We start from the raw sequence: 23,565 nt of genomic DNA, 5'->3' as shown, positions 1-23,565 counted from the left end.
TTGCGAATATTAGCAGAAGAGCTTGATGGGAGGAGGTTGAAGGATCTTTGTTGCTATTTTCTCTCCTGCATTTCTAAAAACACCATTCCAGGATCATATTCTACCTGTCACTCACTGTGGTATTAGTACAGGTGACTAAAGGAGTTGTGTGAAAATTGGGTCTGATGTATGGTCCCTATAATATAAGTGCAAATACCTGGTAAGCTAGGAATGAGTCTTTGTAGTCAAAATTGTGTTTCTTTTATTGGAAGTGGGAATGCTTGCTTGTCTGAGAAGCACCAGCCAGATGAATTGGTTTTGGATGGTAGGAGCTAAATGACTGTGCTGTATGAAAAGCACAAAACATGAAAAGGGAAGAGGGGAGGAATCATAAGCAATAGTTCAAAAGAAGGAAATTTTTCTTGTCTGGCTAGGCAAAACATAGCCACGTATGTTTTTTAACAATTACTGTAGACAGGGATTCTTGGCTGGTTCAAAAGCGGAGATCATTTTCATTGCTATGGCCATTGCTTTAATGCTGTCATATAGGGAGCAAGCCAAGCTTTAACCCAGATCAGGAATTTTTGTACCACAAGCTAGTAAGCAGAAGGTGTGAGAATCTCTAACTTAAGGTAGTAAAACCTGAGAAAAGGAAGACTGCCTCTGTTTCTGTCCAACCCACGTGTTGTTTTAGGATAGTAAAATATCTCAACTTAATTCAGGAATATTTGTAAAAGGGTACTACTGAGATGAAACATCACAGTGTACATAATCACAAAAACCTCTTCTTTCATGAACCCACCAGTTATTTCATACGTGTTTATGCACATTCAGTTCACTTCCCAGTAGGCTGGAGAAGGCAGTTTATAGTCATTCTAGAACTGCTTTTAGCCTCTATGCAGCTGCAGGGCTTTTCTGTATGAAAAAGTTTGTGTGCAGTAAGCAAAGGTGTGAATTTTTCAGCATAGTGGCTGTTGTGCACCAGTTTCCTTCTATGGACCCTTAGGTGACAAGTGGTTCCCTCAACCTTCTGAAAGGAGCATGTGGCTTTTGCACAGGAATTCTTAATGCTTTATTGCTCAAGTCATTATAGATGTGTCCTAAAGAACACATCTTGGTGCATCCTTCTCCCTTGTGCTAACAAAAGAATGTGTGTGGTCACCAAGTGGCTCAGACTGAGGAATTCATCCCAGATACGAAACTGATTGACATGGTTTCAGTTGGGATAGATTTAACTTTTTTACTAGCAGCTGGTACAGTGCTATGTTTTGGGTTTGGAATGAGAAATACTTTTGATAGCACACTGGTGTTTTCAGTTGTTGCTAGGCAGTCAAGGCCTTTTCTGCACCTTATATTGCCCCACCAGCGAGCAGGCTGGGGGTGCACAAGAAGCTCAGGGGAGACACAGCCAGGACAGCTGACCCCAACTGAGCAAAGCGATATTCCATACCGTGTGACATCATGCTCAATATATAAAGCTGGAGGAAGAAGAAGGAAGGGGGGGACTTTTGGAGTTATGACATTTGTCTTCCCAAGTAACTGTTAGGTGTGATGCAACCCTGCTTTCCTGGAGATGGCTGAGCATCTGCCCACCAATGGGAATTGTAGAATTGTTTTAGTTGGAAGAGGCCTTTAAGATCATCAAGTCCAACCGTTAACCTAGCACTGCCAAGTTACCACTACAATATCCCTTAGCACCACGTCTTTCTTAAATACTTCCAGGGACGGTGACTCAACCGCTTCCCTGGGCAGCCTGTTCCAATGCTTGACAACCCTTTCAGTGAAGAAATTTTTCCTAATATCCAATCTAAACCTCCCCTGGTGCAACTTGAGGCCGTTTCCTCTTGTCCTATGGTGTGTGACTTTGTAAGAAGACACCAGCCTCCACCTTGCTACAACCTCCTTTCAGGTAGTTGTAAAGAGTGATAAGGTCTCCTCTGAGCCTCCTTTTCTCCAGGCTAAACAACTGCAGCTCCCTCAGCCGCTCCTCAAAGTCTTGTGCTCTAGACCCTTTAACAGCTTTGTTGCCGTTCTCTGGACCCACTCCAGCACCTCAATAGCTTTTTTGTAGTGAGAGGCCCAAAACTGAAGACAGTGCTGAAGGTGCGGCCTCACCAGTGCTGAGTACAGCTGGACCATCACTTCCCTAGTCCTGCTGGCCACACTATTTCTAATGCAAGCAGTGAATGAATTTCTTGTTTTGCTTTGCTTGCATGCACGGCTTTTGCTCTACCTATTAAACTCTCTTTATCTCAACCCATGAGTTTTCGCTCACTTTTACTCTTCTGATTCTCTCCCCCATCGCAGCTGGGGGGAGTGAGCAAGCAGCTGTGTGGTTCTAGCGGCAGGCTGGGGCTAAACCACGATGCTAACCTAACAAAGGAAGTGGTTCATATTAACTCAGTTTAATTCCTTGATCCAGCTCACAGCAGTCCTGCACAAATATACATGCATTGCTGTTGAGATGGTAACACGGGAACAGTGAGAATAAAACTTTTTTTGGTATTACCACTGTCTTAGGGTAGTTGAAACTATTCATGTAACTACAGTCTAAATGAATTTATATGGGAATTAATGTAGAGTAGCAAGCGTCCTGTGGATTCACGCCCTAACTAAAAGCATGCATCTATGTTCAGACACACCCTTGATGAAGATAGGATTGCATTTAGAAAGTTTTCCTTGGAGCTGTAATGTCTAGAAATATAATCCCTCTATCGGCAAGACAAAGAGTTTAGGACTTTTTTTTTCTCTGAACATAACTTAACCATGACAGATTCATCCATGATGTTCCTGAAATGTGCCCCTTCTTTTCTTTTGTCATCCATACACACCTTCAGTCTTACCAAGTGCAGCTTCTTCTTAGATTTTACCTGCTAAAATCAACCCCACCCCAGTCTTTTCAAATTGCTGATGCTATTACATCAGTGGCTTGACCATCTCGCCTACTCTTTGAGTCATTACAGTATCTTATTATGCTGCTCATGAGGTTCAAAGTCATCAAGTTACTACTTAGTATTGTGAGGCACCCTCTGTCTTTGGCATGTTCCCTGTCCTTGCCAGTAACACTTGCTCCTGTCTCTTGTTTTCTCTCACAAATACCTCGGTGCCTTCCTTGTTTTGCCCCATGTGTAGTGTCCTTGCCAGACTGGTTTATCAAGTTTGCTTGCTTCCATCCTTCAGCCCTCATGCCTGTTGTCTTTCTTATGAAGAGGAAGGAATGAGACTTTGCATACAAGAAGCTAAGATACTTGAAGATGCTTACATACAATAATGCGTGAACATACTACATTTTATACTGTCATGTTTTCCGTTCTTTTTTCCTACTGCTCCTATCACCTTTACGTTTGTGAACCTCACTTGTGAACAGGTCTTCTCAGGGCAGTGGAGCATTTTATGCATACTTCTAAGCTAAATATCCGTCCTGAGTTCCTTCTCCTTCATCAATACCCTGTTCATCTTGATGATGCAACTAGAGGCATTTCACTGGTACCCATGTTTGCACCACACCAGTGCAAGTCTTTCAGGAAGGGACCTGCAAACGCGAAGTGTAGTTATGTGAACAAATTCTTGTGGGCCAGTTCATTAGCTATTGTGGAAACTGCCTGGACTGACACTGATGCTAAATAAGCAGCAGCTTATTCTTCCTTTCTTGGTGGTGTAAAGAGCCTTGCATTTCTTAGACACATATGAGCAGCTGAAGAGCCTTGAATCAATGCCCTCGTCTAGCTTGTGATAACGTGTTCCTGTAAGTGGGTTTGGGACTTTCAATGAAAATAGAGTATTCTCCTTTTCATCTCTATAATCCTGTGTAGGGGATTTTGTTACTTATTTCTCCTCTTCCACTCTCTGCCATAGTTGTAAACGTGGTGGAAGGAAGATTCAGGGAAATCCTACCTTCCCTGGAGGTATTTTTGTTCTGTATTCGTGGTTCTCTGGTGCCTGCTGCAACATCTGCCTTCTCCCACAGCCCCTTCCCTCCAAAACTGATGAGGTGAGTGTGCAAGAAAGATGGAAATTTAGACAGGGAGTCAACAAACCACATAGACAAGAAGAAACTATCATAATTCCTGTGCTGCGAGTTGATACCCCTTTTTCTCTGTTCCAGATGCATCTTGAATCATTCTTTTTCTCCTGTTGGAGATAGTGGGGCACAGTATTGGCACAGCAACTGGATACAAGGAGTGATGTTGGTTGTTTTTAACAGCCCATTTGTCATCTTCTTCCTCTTTCTCCAGCTCCCGTGTGCTGCCCTGTCTGTCTCACACTGTTTACAGATGCTAATACTTCCAGCTTAAGGTGCTCTCTGGGCAGTATCAACAAGGATTAAAGTTAAAGGGATTCTCTCGTATTTGTTTTCCATCTTCTTGTCCCTGTGGTCCAGCCAAGTGCTCTTCTCATCCACCTCTGCAATAGCCCTGACCTTTGAACCAAAGGACTCCTAAGTCTAAAGGCCTGGAGTCAAATATTTGCCAGTTTTGAGTTTGCAGTTGAAAAGCAAAGTGATTTTTCCAGCATTATTCCCCATTGCTCAAGTGCCTTCTTGAAGCTGGCAGCATAGGGTTGATCTTGATTACTTAAACCAAGTTAAAGATTGCACTAGTCTCCACTGACATTTCACACTGGGAGTGCTATCTTGTGTTATCTATTTTGAAATTACTATTTTTTTAATCTTTGAGTGAGACCATGTGTATATTCTAACTTTTGGTGTATTTCTTTCACTTGAGACTCGAAAGATTTTGCATTGTCCACCTCCTGCTTGACATGCAGCATACATGCCTTCATGTTGCCATTTCAGCCACAATGTTGAGATCAACTATACTAATGCTGCTGCTCTTCTCTAGACCCATAACTTTTTTTTTAGCCTTTCCTGTTTTGCTGACTTTGCTTAAGGCTTCTTTTCATTCTTACATTGCATGCAGTGAGTGAATTGTATTACCCAACCTGCATTTGGCATGTCTCTGTTGCACTGGTGAGCTACACCCACCCAGAAATTGTTCTGATTCATTCAAGATGTAGACGAGCTGCTGGTAAGAGCTTGGTTTCCAGGACTAGCTGGCTGGGTGAGCTTTGAAGGCCATTTCCAGCTCAGGAGTTCACATTCACGTCCAAGCATTCAGCTTTTACAAGATACTAATGTTATCTCTTTAGATTGAGGCTCATGAAAAAGATTTCTGTCACAGTCTTCACTTCTACCTTCTCTTGACTGTACCAGAATCAAAAGTACTCAGATCTGTGGTATTATTACACAAGCTTACCTGGTGGTTGAGAGGTTCCCCATGACTTTTGGAAAAGCACCAAACCCAAACTATTCAGCACTGGTCTAGGTGTCATAGACTTGAGTCAGCTGGATAAGGACCAGAATAACTGGTAACTGGTACTGCTCTGTTTACCATTCCTTCTATCGCCAGTAGCTTATGTGGATTTGTTTGAATTGCCATATTTCACTGAGTTGACATTTTTTATTTTGTGATTATCCAGCTGGCAACAGCTGCTGCCAGCAGCTGTGTGTTAGCACGGCGTACCCAAGTCCACATAGTTCTGCACTCCTCAGCCTCAGACATTTCCACATCTACATCTGGGAACTTTCTGTGATGTTGGATGAAGTGGGGGCAAACTTTTTCCTCAGACTCCTCACTTTTAGAAGAAAAAGCTCACATGAGCAAGGTGAAATGTAACTATCATCATCTTGTGGCTGGTGCATGAGTCTCATCCAGAATTGTCTTGGGTTCCCAAGATTGCTCACGCAAATAGAACATCCCCTGTAGGTAGGTCTGGGTTGGCTTCAGGTGCCAAAGTCTGTAAGCCCAGCTGTTAAGATATAACAGGCTAGCACTTATGCTAATGACAGGGTATGGTCAGTAAACCCTGATAACCAGCGGTCCTTTCCAGAGTGTTTATGGAGGAGGATGGTCTCTGCTTATTCCCTCAGTGAAGAGATAGAATCGTTCCACATCCCACCGTAATGCTTCTTTTCCTGAGTCTCACTTCCTGCCAGTGATGTTTTGGAGCCCGCTAGGTAATTTGAAGGTTTCTTGCTGTGTGTTAATTAAGAAAATTGAGCAAAATACTAAATTTCCATATAATTAGAGCACTGATATACCTGTATGACGGACTGACCTCCCTTTTTGTGTTGGAGAAGGCCAGAACATGCCAGAGTGTGTTCAGGAACACATATGCTCCATGGGTAGATAATACAAGGAAAAAGGCTGACTAAATGCCGATTGGCACACTCTTGGCACCAAATATAGGTTCAAGCTACTTAACAAGGCTGCTAGTTTTCTCAGAGCCTCCTTCTCTCTAATGCTGGAGAATGTTTCTAGTCCATTTTTTAAGAGAGTTCAATAGTTTCAAATCTCTCTACATTGTTCTCATACAATGGACATGTTCTCCCATTCTGTCCTTTCCATTGTTTATCTGATGGTCATCATGAACTTCAGTGTGCTAATTTCTTAAAGGAAATTGAGTACTTCTTGAGCATCTGTCCTTTGAAAGGTCTTCTGTCTTTGGTCCAGAAACAAGAGAATTCTCCATCCTCATACTGACCTTAGAGGCCTTTTGGAAAACACATACTTCATTGATTTCAGACATGTTGAGCAGTGTAAGTGTTGTATATAAGTGTTGTAGGTTATGATTCATAGTTTCCAGAAGTCAGTGGTTTCCTTTCAATCATCCACCATTCAACCTCAACCATTTAGGGTTAGACAGGTGTGACTTCTACAGCATTGATATCACCCAGTATTGCATTCCAGGGAACTGTCTACAAGCTGTTCAGGAAAGAGACTGCTTAATGACTCTTGACCTGAGTTGCATTCTTTTGTGTGGTAGTCAGGCCACCCCAGTTACATTTCCTGCATTTTGTGGTTGGATAAGACCATGAGCAGTTCAGGTTCATGCTTCTCAGTCTGTACGATCTCCTGAGTCTTCGTGAAAGAGTTGGTGACCGTAACTGCTTGCCTTTGTCTTCTGCAGGTTTCTCCTCTTTGCTTTGGTAATTAGCTAATAAAAAGAGAGTTAAGGATACAAATTCTTCAGTCTCTATGGTTCTCAGAAAAGGGAGATTGATTGTCAGAGCTTTTAGTGGCTATCCAGAACTTCCCTTCTCAGATCTAGGGTGTTCATCAGGATAATCACATTCTTACTCCTGTTGGCTTGCTTACTGCCAGACAAGCATTGCTCATTTACTGTTGTGGTGCAGCTCACGACTTCTTGATTGATGTACAGTGGGAAAGGCCTCCTTATCCTTTCTTGGTTATGTGGTAGTTAATAGCACTAAAAAGTCTACTAGTTGTATATGTCTGGCAAAGTGACCAATTTCTCTTTTTGGTGCATTTATCATTCCAGTTCCTCTCTAGTGCCTCAACAGTAATTTTTTTGAGATTCTTACTGGAGCTGATGAAAGGTGGACCTTTCCCTAATTCAGACAAGGCCTACTTGACTGCCATTTTACCCACTATTACCAGGTAGCTGGTTTTCAGGCTCTCTCACCCCGTGTTTTTTAAGATGTTCACATCAGGATCAGCTCTGAGGTCAGACCAAGCTGCTCAGAGCTTCCTACAGTCTTGAAAACCCACAGAGATGGAGACTGCACAACCTCTGTGGGCAACCTGTGCCAGTGCTTGAGTATCCAGTCTGAACCTCTCATTTAAAATAGTGCCTGTTGTCTCTTGTCCTCCTGCCATGCCACAACTGTAAAGAGCCCATCTCTTTCTGCTCAGTGACCTACCCGTAGGCAGTGGGAGCTGCTGTTAGGTCCCCCCAAAGCCATCTCCAGGCTGAACAAGCCCAGGTTCCCCAGCCTCTCCTCACAGGGCAAGTGCTCCAGCTCCCACCATTTTGATGGCCTCTGCTGGAGTTGCTCCAGTTTGTCAATGTCTTTCTTGTATTGGGCGATCCCAAACTGAATACAATATGCTGAGTAAAGGCGGGTAATTACTTCCATCAATCTACTGCCTGTGCTGTTAACACAGCCTAGGATGCCGTTGGCCCTCTTTGCTGCCAGGGCACACTGTTTGTTCATGTTCAGCTTGCTACCTACCAGGACCAGGCATTCTTGGGGTTCACAAGCCTGTGTTGTTGCAAGAAACTCCTCCTTCTGAGGTGCAGGATCTTGCCTTGTTAAATTTTTAATGTTTTGCATTGGCTCGTTCCTCCAGCCTGTCTAAGGAGCCCTGGCCTCCGATGTATCAGCTGGTCCGTTCCCCCCCTGCCTCCCACCCTGGCCCAATTTGGTATCATTCACAAACTTTATGAGCAAATGCTGTAAGGCAGTACAGGTCTCAGGATGGATTGCTGCAGTACTCCACTTTTACTGGCTTTCAGGTAGATTACAATCCATTAACCACTACCATCTGAGGCTGAGTATCCAACCCATTTTTTGTCCCTCTAGTTGTCAAAGCATACAGACTTTATGTCCTAACTTTGATACAGAATATCATAGGAGACAGTGTCAAATGCCCTTCTAAAGTTCACATAACTGATATCCACTACTTCACTGTTTTCCACAAATACAATGATTTTATCACAGAAGGCAACAAGGTTGGTCGGGTGTGATTTACACCATGGTGTACCCATTGGTGACTATATGCTGACTGTCACAATCACTTTCTTCTTATTCCTGTGCCCAGGAATTTGTTTCAAGATGACTTGCTCTTTGGTTTTCTCAGGGACAGAAGTGAGATTGGTTGGCCTGTAGTACCCCAGATTGTTCTTTTGACCTTTTTTGAAGATGGGTGTACTGCAGTCATCTGGGCATCTCAAATGATGAGATTGATGCATTGACTGGCATGATTTTTAAAATACAATAGAAAGCAGACTTGCAAGGGCACGGGCCATTTCTCTCATATCCTTGGATATAGTCTGTCTCGTCCCATGGTCTCGGGTGGGGCTGAGTTCTTGCACATAGTCACTGACTGGATCGTCATCTGCTGCTGATCACTCCCTCTCCTCCTTGAACCCTGCCTCTAAGCACAGAGGCATAGGAGACCTTGTCAATGAAGACTGAAGCAAAGAAAGCAACGACTAACTCCACTTTACTTGTTTCTCCTGTCACTAAATCACCCACCCATTCAGCAACAGGCCCACACTTTCCTTGTTCAGCCCTCTATTACTAATGTAACAGTAGAAGCCCTTCTTATTGCCCTTGACATCCTTGCAAGTCTCAACTGGAGCTGAGCTTTGGCTTTTCTGACACCATCCCTACATGCCTGGGCAGTGTTTTTAAATTTCTCCTTTACAGCCTGTCCTTGCTTCCACCTCCTATATGCTGCCTTTTTGCACTGGAGTTCACCCAAGCCAATCTCTTGATACATCTACTTGTCTCGCTGAATATCAGGATGGACTGTTCTTGCCCTTGGAGGATGCTGTCCTTTACTGGCCTCTCCGTTGACGCTGACCCACAGGCTCTCACACAGACAGTTGCCCATTCCGTAGAGCAGTTCCATACATCTGAGCTGGTCCTTACAGAGAAAGCCCCTCCTTGTCTTTCCTGCAGCGTGTATCTGTCCACTGCAGCGCTCCAGTTGTGCACCCATCCCACCACACCTCTGTTGCTCCAACAGTGTTGTAGTTGTGTGACCACACATGAAGCTCTCATTTCCCCTGCTTGTTTCCCAGACTGCATGCATTTGTGCACATACACCAGAGGTGGACTCCTCCTGCCTTTTTTTTTTTTACTTTCTTGAGGTTTCTCTTGTACCTGTTAGCCTGCACTCCTTTCTTTTCACCCCAATACACCCCTTCCTCACTTGAATAAAGGTTGTAATCTCGCTTTTCTAGTGCTCCTAATATAAAGCTTTTCTCACCAGATTGGCCAGGGTTTTGGCAAAGATGCTTTTTCCCCACTTTTTCAGGTGGATCCCATCTCCCCCTAACAGTGCTCAACCCCCAAAAAGGGTCCTATGGTCATAAAAGCCAAATCCCTGTTGCTAACCCCAGTTGCAATACAAGGTGTTGATCTGCAAGATCCATATGTTCCTTCTTAAGCCTTTCTCCTTCACTGGAGACTACCTGGGTCTCCATGACCTTTTCCCACTGAGTCATGTTGCTTTGATACACTCAAGTCAATAAATAAAAGTAACAACAGGAATGCTTCAACTGGTAAGACACAAAGAGAAGGAAAAGAGAGGAGAGGGGGTGGGAGAGGGAGAGGAGAGGAAGAGGAGAGGATTCTCTCCTCGTGGACACTGGTTGGGGAAGCTTTCTGGTCTCAAGTAACAAAGCACGAGTATATCCATGGTTGGGTACTACACCCCTCACATAGCATTGCCCGCCGGTATGTAATATTAATTGGTTTTGCAGTGAAGGCATGTCCTAAATGTTTTTTATATGGACCTTAAAGGAAATGTGGTGGATAGAGTCCTTTTTTCCTTGATGACAATTAGGTGTCTTAAGCATAAGAGCACACCTTTTTTTGGACTCTGATTTAAGACAGTGCTCAAGCACAGGTAGCCTTACTGAACTTAAGTAGGAATTTCTGTTGAAATGCAATTTTTCACTCTTATTTTTAGGTATTTCAAGTTACTGCAAAAGATACCGTGATGGTATGAGACTTGTTCTGAACACCTTTGGACCAGTTCCAGAATTTTCAGGTGAAATTGAGCAGAAAATCAATCAGGTAAATATGGAGTTGATAAATGCAGTGACATTCAGAACAAAGAACTTTTTAACATTTGTACCATTTCAGTTTACTGTTAGAGGTATCTGTAGTCTGTATTTCTTGTGTGAATGTGTCTTTTGAACGAAAAGATCAGTATAAAATGCATGTAAATCTCTTTTCAAAGCACTTTGACATACATCAAGGGAAAGTGATTTATCGGCTGAGGAACATTATTACTAGACAGGGGAGTCAGCTGCTAATGACTGTGGGTTACTGACATTAAATCCTCCACACTATTTCTTACCACTTCTGTCCTGTGTCCTCTACCATAATATGTGCAGCTCCAAGCTTCCTTTCCTACAAGACTTTTCTCCCCGTGTCTTCCTCCTACTTCATCTTCCTGCATAAACCCTTTTTTCTTCTGAGTGTTCTTTTTCTTGTTTTTGTGTACTTTACAAACTAGAGCTCCAGTCTGTAACACGTGCAAATACGTGTTTAAGTTAAACATATGAGCAATCCGATAAGGTTACTTGCATGTTTAAAGATAAGATATGTTTAAGTGCTATGCTGGATTGGGACCCAGTTTGTCTATTAACATTTCTAAGCCCACAATTTGTTTATATTCACTATATAGGCTGTTTTGTATGATCATAGGAATTAACTGAAGTATTGTTATTTCCTAAATCTGCCTTTTCATAGTTGGCTTTTTTAATGCTTCTCTAAAGAACAGGTGTATGTGTTGAATTGAATAACTGTCAGATTAATTCCACAGGTGGAAGCTCTCTGCCTGGAAGACAGCATTTTTATTCCTTTTTTTCATTGTTTATACAATTTCAACATCAGCTATGTTAAAAAGGAAAAAGATTCTTTTATGCATAAACAGCATAGACTGCTTATAATAACAATCAATAATAATTGCGGAGTTATTAATCATTTGAAGCTTTTGATTAGTATGAAACAGTTTGGGTTTCTTTATGGAAAGCTGGATTCCACTTCAGTGTCTGTTTCTTTGTCTCTTTATTATCTTTGCTTTTCAATGCCAAAGATGGATCCGCAACAATCCTCTTAAAAGTAAAACATTAAACATTTCTTATCTTACTCCTCTGTCCCTCTCCCTGACTTTTTTCTGGAGTGACTGCAACTTGCCAGTCATTGGTAGCAGGTCCAGGTTTTACCCAGTTTCTCAACCCTTGCCTTTTAAACCTAAGACCTCAGGTGCTATTTTGGCAAAGATCACCTTGTGATCTCTACCTGCGCTCTCAAACAGCTTTTTTTTCTTTGAAAGAACATCTATTACAATGTACTAGCTGGCCAGAGCTTACTGCCTCTTGTTCTGCTTTCAGTGACACATTTAACTGGCACTTCTCAGACAACTTTGATTATGCTGTCAGAAATACTTTTTTTTTTTCCATTTTGTTTTAAATACCGTTTTTGTCTGATAACTTGTTCAGACTTCTACCTTTTGTGTCCTCAAATAGTGCTGCACCTTCTCTCCCCCATATTCCAATAAACAACAAAAATCATAATTCTGGGTTTCTTATGTGTCTTCCCCTGTCATTTTGATTATAACTGCCACTCCTAAGAAAAAATGTTTTTAATAAACATGGTATCCTTCATTACGTTTATTAGGAGCCAGAAGAGAGGTCACAGCTTTAAACACACACACAGAGGAATTTGGTTTAGAGCACATTTTGAGCCACATAAATGGCCAGGTTGCCTCCTTCCTATTTAATAAAAGGTTATTATCAAAGAGACTAGAGAGTGGCTGTGTGGGGCAAACTGAAAAAAGAGACTGATGCTTTGATGTTTCTGTAGGCACCTTCATAGCCACGTTCACGCAGACCACCTCTAAATGTGAGCACTTTTCTTCTCATACAGGTTAGCTCATTTCCACTCACCAATGTTAAGAATTAGCGGCCTGTTGCTTTTGATAGACTAAATTATGGTTTGTGTGGATAGTTACTTGGTCTGACGCAGGAAAAGCAGGAATACGATGCTGGTGAGAAACTTTTTACTCAGAACATGAGATTTAATCATCTTAATTTTCTGTTCTAGGCAATGTCTGAAAAAATTCCAAGTGTTCCAAAAGTCCTGGATGCCAGGAGAAAATGGAGAGATGAATGTCTCACTGGTCTTGCCAAACTGAAAAAAGAAATGAAATCTGACTGAGGTGCACCTTGTCTAACAGGAGAGACCAAATGAAGACCAGATCTTCATAAAAAGTGGAAATTGTTGGTGATGCGGAAGAGGAGACTGAATGTGCAACCAATGAGATGCACAAATGTAGAGACCAATGAAACATTTGGTCCAAATTTGTCTTGACGTAATTCATGAATAACTGGAAACAGTTATTAAAAAGCAGTTAAAATTTATCAAATTATTATATATATGCATTAGATGTGTAAGCACTAAGTAGCTTTAGCAATATCAATATTGTGCAATGCTGGAACATAATCATGTTTTAAATAATGCATTTTTCAGCTTGCTTAGGAATTCAGCGCTTGAACAATATTTGCTTATGCAGGGATCTGAAATAGGCAAACATCAGCTGTTTGTCACTGGAGAAAATAAGCCCTCACCCGCCAATCACTGTGACAGCGAAGTTAATTTGTAAAGCACTGACGGTAGATAGGAGAAGGCTGTGTTGAGCAAAGAGTAGATTCACTGGCTGGTGAGCTGAGACCTCAACAGCAGTAAGGGTCACTTAAACTTAGCTCTGTAACTGTTCCACAGTGTAGGGGAAAGAATTACTCCTCCTTTCCCTCCGTTTGGCACTTATGTAGCTGTAGGGTGATGTTAGTTTGAGTAAATAAAGCAGAATTCCCCCGTCATCCCCTGCCCCTGGTTCTGTAAGACTTAGCAGATACCTGCTTGGTCTTTAAGACCACGGCCTTGATACCCCATGGCTTTGCCCCCAGCATAAGTCAGATGTCTGGTGCTGGCCATTGGTATTGCTGCATAAATATGTGCACCATTTTAAGACTTGTCTATGAGAGAGACCTGGATAAGACATGGACCTGTTGGAGTGGGTCCAGAGGAGGGCCATGAAGATGATCAGAGAGCTGGAGCATCTCTCCTATGAAGACAGACTGAGAGAGTTGGGGCTGTCCAGCCTGGAGAAGAGAAGGCTCTGAGGAGACCTTATGGCAGCTTTCCAGTACTGAAAGGGGACCTACAGGAAAGATGGGGAGGGACACTTTATCGGGGAGTGTAATGATAGGACAAGAGTGGAAATTTAGATTAGATATCAGGAAGAGATTCTTTACTGTGAGGGTGGTGAGACACTGCAACAGGTTGCCCAGAGAAGCTGTGGATGCCCCATCCCTGGAAGTGTTCAAGGCCAGGCTGGATGGGGCTTTGAGCAGCCTGGTCTAGTGGGAGGTGTCCCTGCCCATGGCAGGAGGTTGGAACTAGATGATCTTAAAGGTCCCTTCCAACCCAAGCCATTCTATGATTCTATGATTTTGATTTAATAGCTAGTTTGGGAGACAGTATGGTGTAGTGGATTGGTCTGGACTTTCTCCCAGCCTACTTCATGACTACTCCTAGGCTGCTCCAGTTTACCTCTCTGTTGCCATGCCTATTTTGTACATTATCTGAAGCAAGGAGTGCTTCTTTAGGACTCAGCTGTACTGAATTTAACAGCTGTAGCTAAAGGGACCCCAGGTATCTGGTGTTTTGCTCCCCCACAGAGGGAAAGATGCGTGGATTAGATGTAGCATTTATGCTTTAATGCTGCCCTTCCTACAGGAGACACAGCATCTCCTCCGTATGCAGGGACGCAGTATACACCTGGAAGCAGTGATATCCTCAGTGGCTGCTGTGGCGTGTTTTGGTCCACAGCAAAGTGCTATTATGAATGTATGCACCCTGTAATATAGTTGGACTTTGATCTTAGCTGGACCCTTGGGGCAGTATTGGTAGGCAGACAGTAAGAATAACTTGAAACAGTGCATTGCACCCACACTGCTTCAGTTAAGCGTTTCTAAATTTGTGCTAACTGGTCATGTAGCTTCAGTCGCAGCACAGACGCAGAAGTGTTAAGCTCTCATTTTGCTAATGCTCAGCTCAGGGGCATTTCAACTCTTGTTTTTTTACGGAGGGTGCAGCACACAAACAAGTTACTGAAACTTAATTAGTTGCCATTTTGAGCTGAACAGCAGATATGTCTGCGTGAACATACCAGTATCACTTATTTCTGCTTTGGTCACAGTAAAAGAGACCTGGGATAAATTGTATTGCTTGACGTAAGTGGTGGGCCAAGAACACATCTCTGGATGTGAAACATCGGGTGGGAGGCACAATGCTGAGGTTGTCCTGTGCTCCTTTATAATCAGTGAAGAGAAAGGAAAATTTGTAAGCTCAATTTATTTTATTCCGATATAGACTTAAAATTTTCAGGTTTCTTCTATTGCTTTTTATTGCCACAGCAACTGGCTCAACCTGCATTTAGATATCTGCAGTTGGGGAGGTCAATCCTTATTCCCAATGCCTTATTAACCAATAGAAGATTAATTATGGGGCTGATTTCCTAATTTTATATACGTTTTTGTATTTCAGACAAGGCCATAGAAGGTTCCAATTACTTTCAAGATTAGTCCTGTTTTTCTATTGAGCATATGACATTGTCATAACTAGTTAGCTCACATCGCTTCTGTTTATTCTATTTTAAAACTCGATAATGTCATCAATTATTTGCCTCCATCTTTATTATTTACTTATGAATAAAATATATTAATGAAGAAGATGTGAATTTCTGTGCTCCGGTGTGGTAGTCTAGTGGTAGCACTACATAATATGTCTTTAGAAAGCAGTGCCCTGGTAGAATAATTTGTAGAAATCAGTGGGAGTAAATAGACAAGAAATAATGTGTACTGTCCTGTAATTCATGTGTTGGTGACCAGTTGCTGCAGACGTTGGGCCCTGCAGTGAGGGAATAGTTTTGTGTTGGGGGGAAGAGCGCTCTGGAGAGGGCCAGAGCACGTCTGTGCAGTGAGCGGCTCCTCCACAGGGTTTGCCATACAGCAAAGCTCACCTGGGAGCACCAGTTCCCAACCCAGGCTCACAGCTACAAGTTGGGGGGGGGGTGATGCCTGACAGAAAATGTACTTTAGTTGACATTTGTTTAGGATTTGAAGCACACAAAATCATGAGTTGGTAAATACAACAACAACTGGAAAGCATTAGGAAAAGGTAGCTAAAGGAATGAGATGGGCTGTCCTCATCCCAGGGACCTGTACCCCGTTCACAATGAATTCCCTTTACTTGTCAGTTTTCAGACTGTGTCTGAATCCTGTGCCAAGTTTGGGGGTCCCTGCTACAAGACAGGCATTGGACAAGTGTTCGGGGAGGCCCCTGAGATGGTGGGGCTGGAGCGCTGGTCCTGCAAGGAGGGGCTGTGGAAGCTGGGCTTGTGCAGCCTGGAGCAGAGACAGCTTCAGGAGGACCTACCAGCAGCCCCCAGTGCCTGCAGAGAGGTCATCAAGGAGACAGAGACAGGCTCTCCAAAGTGGGGCCAGGTGGGAAGGCAGCGATGATGGACATAAGTTGAAACACAAGTGTTTCACCGTGGATGTAAGGAGACAGTTTTTCCCCCATGAGGACAGTGAGGCAGAGGCACAGGTTGTCCACAGCGGTGCAGTCTCCATCCTCAGAGGTTTTCAGCTCCTGACTGGATGAAGCCCTGAGCAGCCCCGTCTGACCTCAGAGCTAAGCCTGCCATGAGCAGGAGGTTGGAGCAGAGACCTCCTGAGCTCCCTCTCAGCCTGCGTTAATCTCATTCCAAGTTTTGTTTCATTTTGACTGACGTTGTATCAGAAATATTGCTCTGGTTTAAGTAAATTAACTCCAGAGAATATGTATAGATTACTTCAAATTGTCAGATACGTTGAGGACTTCTTAACCTAAATCGTAACTGAAATTTAGGATGGTGTGAATGGATGTAAATAAATCTGCATTCAGGTTTTTCCATGCATTTTCCTGGGTGGATTAATGTAATATCGCCAAGTTGTCGCAAATTTTCACATATAAAGAATTCCTTACAAAAAAGTCTGAGCCACCAAAAATCCCATGTTGTTGGTCCCCAGGGGTGGCCCCTCCTGGTGATGGACATGTGCTTCATTCACCTTGTTCAGCATCTCCACTGCTGGGGGCTGCTGCAGGAGCAGGGTTTACCAGGAGGGGAGGGTTCCCCTCTCTCTCTCCCTTTTTGCTTTTTTCCTTTACCACCTTCTTGGTTCTCTGCTTCCCATAATAGTCCGTCACTAACTTCTTACAGGGTATTTAGCTGACAATTTGGACAGAATAGATTTGCTAATTGGACGGTGAATAATCCCTTCAGGGGAGCAACCTGTCAGAGTTGAGCTGCTTGTAAGATACAAATACCAATTCTATTGAATTAATTGGTTTAATTATTTTCTTCAAATTTGTCTTACTCCTTTTATCCCATTGCTTTTTTCCTCATATGCGGTAAATTTCTTGGGATAGATTGCACCTGGTATCTTATGAGGACTCTTTTGGAATTAACACCAGCAGTCCTACAAAGTTGCAGAACTAACGCAGATATGGTCAAATATTTGATTGTCAGCAGAAGCAGCGATAGTTGCTTGAATGTTCAAGCAACTGTTTTATGGTAAGCTATGAGATATTTGGAAGAATTTATCACAATTGCATATTTTAAAATCCTGTATTTTTTAAATCGTTACACCGACAGAATTTTCTACATCTGTTTTTTTGTTGCACTGTGTTTTTATCTGTTTTACCAATTTGATATTGTTTTCCTTATTATGTGTACTTTGCTATTAGTTACTGCTGCTTATTGGAAGCAGCGTCCACTGTGTTCATACCAAAGCCTTTGATATAATGCTGTTGGAAATTAAACCAACTGCTATGTGTAAGATAAGGAAGAAAGAGTGGATGCAGGGAAATACTCACCTGATTCACTGAGGGAAGTTCAGTATTCTGTTTATGAAATGTCTGAGTGTGATGGGATTAGTTGTTTACTTTCCCTATTCTGTAACTATTCTTCTGGACCTGTTGGAATGGGTCCAGCAGAGGGCCACGAAGATGATCAGAGGGCTGGAGCACCTCTGCCATGAGGACAGGCTGAGAGAGTTGGGGTTGTTCAGCCTGGACAAGAGAAGGCTCCAGGGAGACCTTATAGCAGCCTCCCAGTACCTGAAGGGGGCCTACAGGAAAGATGGGGAGGGACTCTTTATCAGGGAGTGTAGTGATAAGACAAGGGGTAACAGTTTCAAACTGAATGAGGGGAAATTTAGATTAGATATCAGGAAGAAATTCTTTACTGTGAGGGTGGTGAGACACTGGAACAGGTTGCCCAGAGAAGCTGTGGATGCCCCATCCCTGGAAGGGTTCAAGGCCAGGCTGGATGGGGCTTTGAGCAGCCTGGTCTAGTAGGAGGTGTCCCTGCCACTAGGTGATCTTAAAGGTCCCTACCAACCCAAACCATTCTATGATTCCATGATTCTGTGATGCCATGATTCTATGATTCTGTTCAGTCATGATAACAATTAGAAAGTTAAAATGTGCGTATTTTCTGATTGCCATATTATCTAATTGGAATGCTATTAAGAAATTGCGTTACCTTATCTATACCATCTTTTAGGCAAAAAATGAACTGTGCTTCATTAGGGAAGCAGGACAGTGCTTGTGGTGCTTGTTATAAAAACAGAAAAAATCATTCTGAGACGAAATTATGTCATTGTCAGTCTCAGTTTCTCAAAAGAAAGATGAGATGTGCTGCCAGTGCCTATACAGTTACATGTCAGGATTGCATTGCCGTAGCACGGAGTTACAGAAAGGTCTTTGAGAACATGTAACTGGTACCTGTGCAGAGACGGAGATACGGAGGATGGGAGCCCTCCATGAGAAGAGGAGCCCAGCAGATGTGAACCTAGCAATTAGTTTGTCAGTAGGAAAAATAAATGGTCTTTGGCTTTCAACAGCCTACCAGGCCCAAAGGGAATGTTTCACAAATTAATTTGGATCTAGTTAGAGTAAACGAGTGTAAATGAATACGTTTGCGCTCGCTGCCTGCTCATCTGCTCCCATTCCCCCAGGCTCCAGTCAGGCTGGCGCTCGCCTGCGCCGTCCGTTTCGTGTGTGTGCACGCTATTGCGAATCAGTCACAGTGAGTGGAAAGACAAAAACTGACCCCAGGGAAAAACTCACGTTTGATTTGGTGAGGCTTTGTATCAAGCCAACAGCCAAGGATTTATTTTGTGATTTCAGAAAGAGAAAGGAATTCCTCCCTTCAGCGTGTTACTCAGAGTTAAGTGGCAAAGCCGCTCAGAGCACACCGCTTAGAGAGACTTACCCGTTGACTGGTATTTCTTATCCTTCATTTTTCAGGTAGAACTTTCTTCTCCTCTCCAAGTTTTTTCTTTTATTGTACAAATTTAATTTGGAAGAGTCATTTGACTGTCGAATACAAGCTAATATTCATATATGAATAATGATAAATACTGATTTTTATAATAAGGAATAGCAGAGAATGTGTATGTTTAATCATACAAAAGCAATATTCGAATGGCAAGATTTAGCTGCATATCTTAATACTCACGAAGATTTAAATGTCACTTACAGCATGTGCTGGGAGCAGACCAGTAGCGAAGGTTGATGCCTCACCGCTATGTCCGTACAAAGCTATCCACTGGGAAGAGAGTACCCGCATCCTCCACTGCTGCGTGTGATGCCGTGAGGCCCAGAGCCGTGGCTACACAGACCTCTCGCTTCTTTTATAAACGGGAGGTCAGAAAAGAAACTAGCAATTTAAATAGCAAATGCTGTCATATCAATAGTTTCATAAGAATTGGGGGGAAAGGATGCTTAGAGTGCCTTTTCGAGGCAAAACAGGGCAGCCTTGAATGTTTGACCCCCAGAATTTGTGCTGAAGCTCCGGTTTGCACATGCTGATAGGTGGTTGTGAAACGCTCCGGGGATGGTTTCAGCTGGCTCCGACTGCAGGCTGGCTGCAAGTGAAGCCATGAACAAACGCAGCTGGACTAGCATTTTTTTGTATAGAGCTCATCAAAAATGGGTCCAACGTCCTCCTGGCTGTGAGGAAAAGCCTGCACCACTCCTATGGAAGCGGAGCGAATTTCAAGGAGAGCTGTTTGTAAGGGCACTGTTTCCACAAAATTCAGTGAACTTTTGAAATACATCAAACTGCTTTGTTTTCTAGTTTGCTAGAAAACAACATGACTTATTTTCTTAACATATATTCAAATAAATGCTCCATGGGGTTGCACATCCATCAGCATTTTCCCTTCACCAAACACTGAACTAGAGGGACACTTGGAATAAAATGGCACTTAGCATGCATGGGGTTTCCTCTTGAGCCTGAGTGTGAAATGGAGATTTTTAATGCGTGGCTTTGTAGACTTCTTCCAGCTACTTGGATTTCAGACCTGTATTTACAAGAAGCGGAGGTATGAATGGAGTGGTGAATGGAGTTAAATCCAGTTGGCAGCAGGTCACGAGTGGTGTTCCCCAATGCCCGATATGGGGGCCAGTTCTGTTTAATATCTTTGTCAATGATCTGGATGAGGTGATTGAGTGCACCTTCAGTAAATTTGCAGATGACACCAAGTTGGGTGGGAGTGTTGATCTGCTTGAGGGTAGAAAGGCTCTGCAGAGGGACCTGGACAGGCTGGATCGATGGGTCATGGCCAAAGGTATGAGGCTCAACAAGGCCAAGTGACAGGTCCTGCACTTGGGTCACAACAGCCCCATGCAGCGTTACAGGCTTGGGGAAGAGTGGCTGGAGAGCTGCCTGGTGGAGAAGGACCTGGGGGAGTTGGTCAACAGCTGGCTGAATATGAGCCAGCAGTGTGCCCAGGTGGCCAAGAAGGCCAACAGCATCCTGGCTTGTATCAGGAACAGTGTGGCCAGCAGGACTAGGGAAGTGATTGTTCCCTTGTACTCAGCACTGGTGAGTCCCCACCTTGAGTACTGTGTTCAGTTTTGGGCCCCTGACTACAAGACATTGAGGTGCTGGAGTGGGTCCAGAGAAGGGCAATGAAGCTGGTTGAGGGATCTGAAGAACAAGTCTTATGAGGAGCAGCTGAGGGAGCTGGGATTGTTCAGCCCGGAGAAAGGGAAACTGAGGGGAGACCTTATTGCTCTCTGCAACTACCTGAAAGGAGGGTGTAGAGAGGTGGGGGTCGGTCTCTTCTCCCAAGTAACAGGCGATAGAATGAGAGGAAATGGCCTCGAGTTGCCCCAGGGGAGGTTTAGATTGGATATTAGGAAAAATGTTTACACTGAGAGGGTTATCAAGCATTGGAACAGGCTGCCCAGGGAAGTGGTTGAGGCACCATCCCTGGAGGCATTTAAAAGATGGGTAGACGTAGTGCTTAGAGATATGGTTAGTGATGGTTTTTGTCAGAGTTAGGTTGATGGTTGGACTAGATGACCTGAAAGGTCCCTTCCAACGTAGGCAATTCTATGATTCCGTGATTCTATGTGTAAGATGCAGAATCATCCGGCAACTTTTTGTCCTTTGTCTATGAGTAAAATGTAGTCTAACACGGAAAGGTCAAGAGCCCATACTTGCATGTGGATATAGGACAGCTTTGTGCAGAAACTGAACTTACTTTTTTAAAATACTTCATTAAATAGAGCTGTAAATTTGCCCTAAATTAGGTGTTTGATCTGTTTAGCTTAAGTCTAGATGATGACTACTGTTAACATTATTAATGTACTGCCCGAGGCCTCCATAAGGATCCAACACCTCTGTGTTGGCACAACAAACGGATATGTTTTCCAACAGAAAACTTTAAAAAGCCTTTGTAATTTAAAACATTGTGAAAGCCTTTCTTTGCATTCGTAATGTGTTTAAATTTTAACATCAGGTCTTGCACTATTGTAACAGTACATACCTTCCACATGAAGCCATGGCTGCTTATTCTTGGTCGGCTTTAACAGATAATACTCTGAAGGAACACAATGGAGGCATTTTTTTGCAGCCCAGGGAGAAAGTGATGAGGCTGGAGAATCCTCACTGGCACTCTGATGTTACTGAAGTACCTAAATTAAAACTGGTGCTACCAGTGGAAATGGTTTACCATTGCCTTGTTCTTCACTCCAGCAGCTGCCTCGGTGAAGACCGTGGCCATTTCCATGTAGCGCAGACGAGTCCTTTATGTGTGCATTGCTCCTGTGCGCACCAGCAGCAACCGGTCAGCTTTATGCCCAGCTGTGTTGCTGTGGAGCTTGTATTTTCATTTTAAACTCTACTTAAAAACTTAATGGGGCGCAATCTGTCTACTGAGTTCTTCTATAGTAATACAGAAAGTATTTCTGTGCAGTTAAAAACAAATTACTGGAATTACCGCTATAATATAAAGGCGGCAGACCAAGAAGCGCAGAGCTTTCCACACCACCTTATAACCACAAAAACAGATTTTCCGATATTACTCAGCAGTGTCATTTCAAACCCATGCAATAATGGAAAGATGTAATTGTGCCATTTCAAGCATATGGGGTAGTGGAAACAGGGAATTGCATAAGCAGGCAATTTAACCAAGTGGGCAGCGCCTGTGCCTGATGGGAATCATACAGAAGTTTATGGAGTAGCATGAAGTTGCACTGTGTAATTCTGTAAACCAGAAACATTTCTTGCATTTGCTTTTGGTTTTCCTTTTTTAGGAAGAAAAGTTAATTACAAACATCATCTCCCCCCTACCAAAATCTGTATCAGTGCATAGTAAAGGGTAATTACAGAAGTCTGATAAATTTTTAAAGTCTGAATATAGCTTCAATTGCTGAAAGAGACAACATCATACTTCTCTAAACTGTCGTTTACAAAACAAAAGCTATAAAAAATATGGCTTTGAGAGCAAAGAAAAATTAAATATAAATTTTCTAACAATATGCAGGTTTTATTCATATTTCAACAAATAAAAACACATTTCATTAAGTAATAACCTGAGCTTATGTTTTAATCTGATTTTAGTGTCTGAATAGTGTATTATAAAGAAAGCCATTAGATTGGGATTAATGCAATCTTATTTAATGATCAGTAAAAGTGAGGTACGTGTTTATTAGCATTGCCCCGGTGCACTGTATGAACAGCGCTTACTGTGTCTGCACGTAGCTTTAGGTTTCAAGTCGCTTCTTAGAAAAGTTACAGTCCAGCCCCTCTGCAGAGCACTGCCTTGGGAGAGCGCTGCCCTACCAACTCATTGCACTTACTGCCATCAAACTTGCCGTGACAACTGTCCAGCCAGTGGTCGGTCGCTAACTGTATCCTCGGGTGCTTATTGCCACGTCCACCCTGTTAGCAATCCCATCCCCACACATACGCAGAGCAAAAGAAAGTGTCGTTTCCAGCCGCCACCTTTCCTGTAACCTGCTGATGAGCTTCTGGAACGGACCTTCCTCTGCCAGCCGGCTGCTGGCCGTGCCGGTGCAGGTCAGTAAACAGGCAGTGTGGGTAGCCTTCCCACAGGCATGGGCTTTGCTCCATTTCTTGGGCCTGATGGGTCTGTGTCGGCATCCTGCCTGGCTTGCTGCCCTGTTTCTGTAGCAAAGGACTTCAGGTTGTAATGTTTAAATAGGCCAGTCTGACCAGCCCAGCTCGTAGGAAGCCCAGACACAGCCTGTTGCAGAGCTAGAAACAGATGTGAATAGTTCATCCTCATTCACCTGTCTTCCAGGCTAACAAACTTGGACTATTCACCTGTAAAATCAATTTTTTCCTTCCAAGATAATTTACCTGCAAAAGCTAAGTGAGGTCCCTCTGCCCCAGCGCTACGCTGCTCCAGGCTCTCTCTTCCATGATCCCTGATGCAGTTTTTCTGATTTTCCCTAATGCAGGTTACCACCAGCTGCCACCCATCTGATGGCCTTACTTCAGCGTGAGGAAAGCTTGAGAACTTGCCATGAGACAAATATTCATCCTATCAGCAGCATATGGCTCTTTTGCCAAGGTGTGTGTCGTTGTAGGACCTTCTTCAGGTGGTCATATC

At 43.2% G+C, this 23,565-nt stretch overlaps 1 protein-coding gene across 3 annotated transcripts in view; it reads left to right on the top strand.

Annotated features, from left to right (window-relative positions):
• The window catches only part of CRYL1 (crystallin lambda 1), a 68,160-nt gene extending 46,427 nt beyond the window's left edge, over nt 1-21,733 (top strand). For 2 of the 3 annotated variants that reach the window (XM_054213428.1, XM_054213437.1), the window contains 2 exons: nt 10,485-10,591; nt 12,629-21,733. In XM_054213428.1, coding sequence (XP_054069403.1) covers nt 10,485-10,591; nt 12,629-12,742 — 221 coding nt within the window. In that variant the 3' untranslated portion in view covers nt 12,743-21,733. The remainder of the gene's footprint in view (nt 1-10,484; nt 10,592-12,628) is intronic. The other variant, XM_054213420.1, reaches the window with a different exon arrangement.
• The last annotated feature ends 1,832 nt before the right edge of the window (nt 21,734-23,565 follow it).

This window comes from Rissa tridactyla, chromosome 1, assembly GCF_028500815.1.
Source record: "Rissa tridactyla isolate bRisTri1 chromosome 1, bRisTri1.patW.cur.20221130, whole genome shotgun sequence".
Classification (NCBI taxonomy): domain Eukaryota; kingdom Metazoa; phylum Chordata; class Aves; order Charadriiformes; family Laridae; genus Rissa; species Rissa tridactyla.
This window is presented reverse-complemented; position numbering and strand designations above follow the sequence as displayed.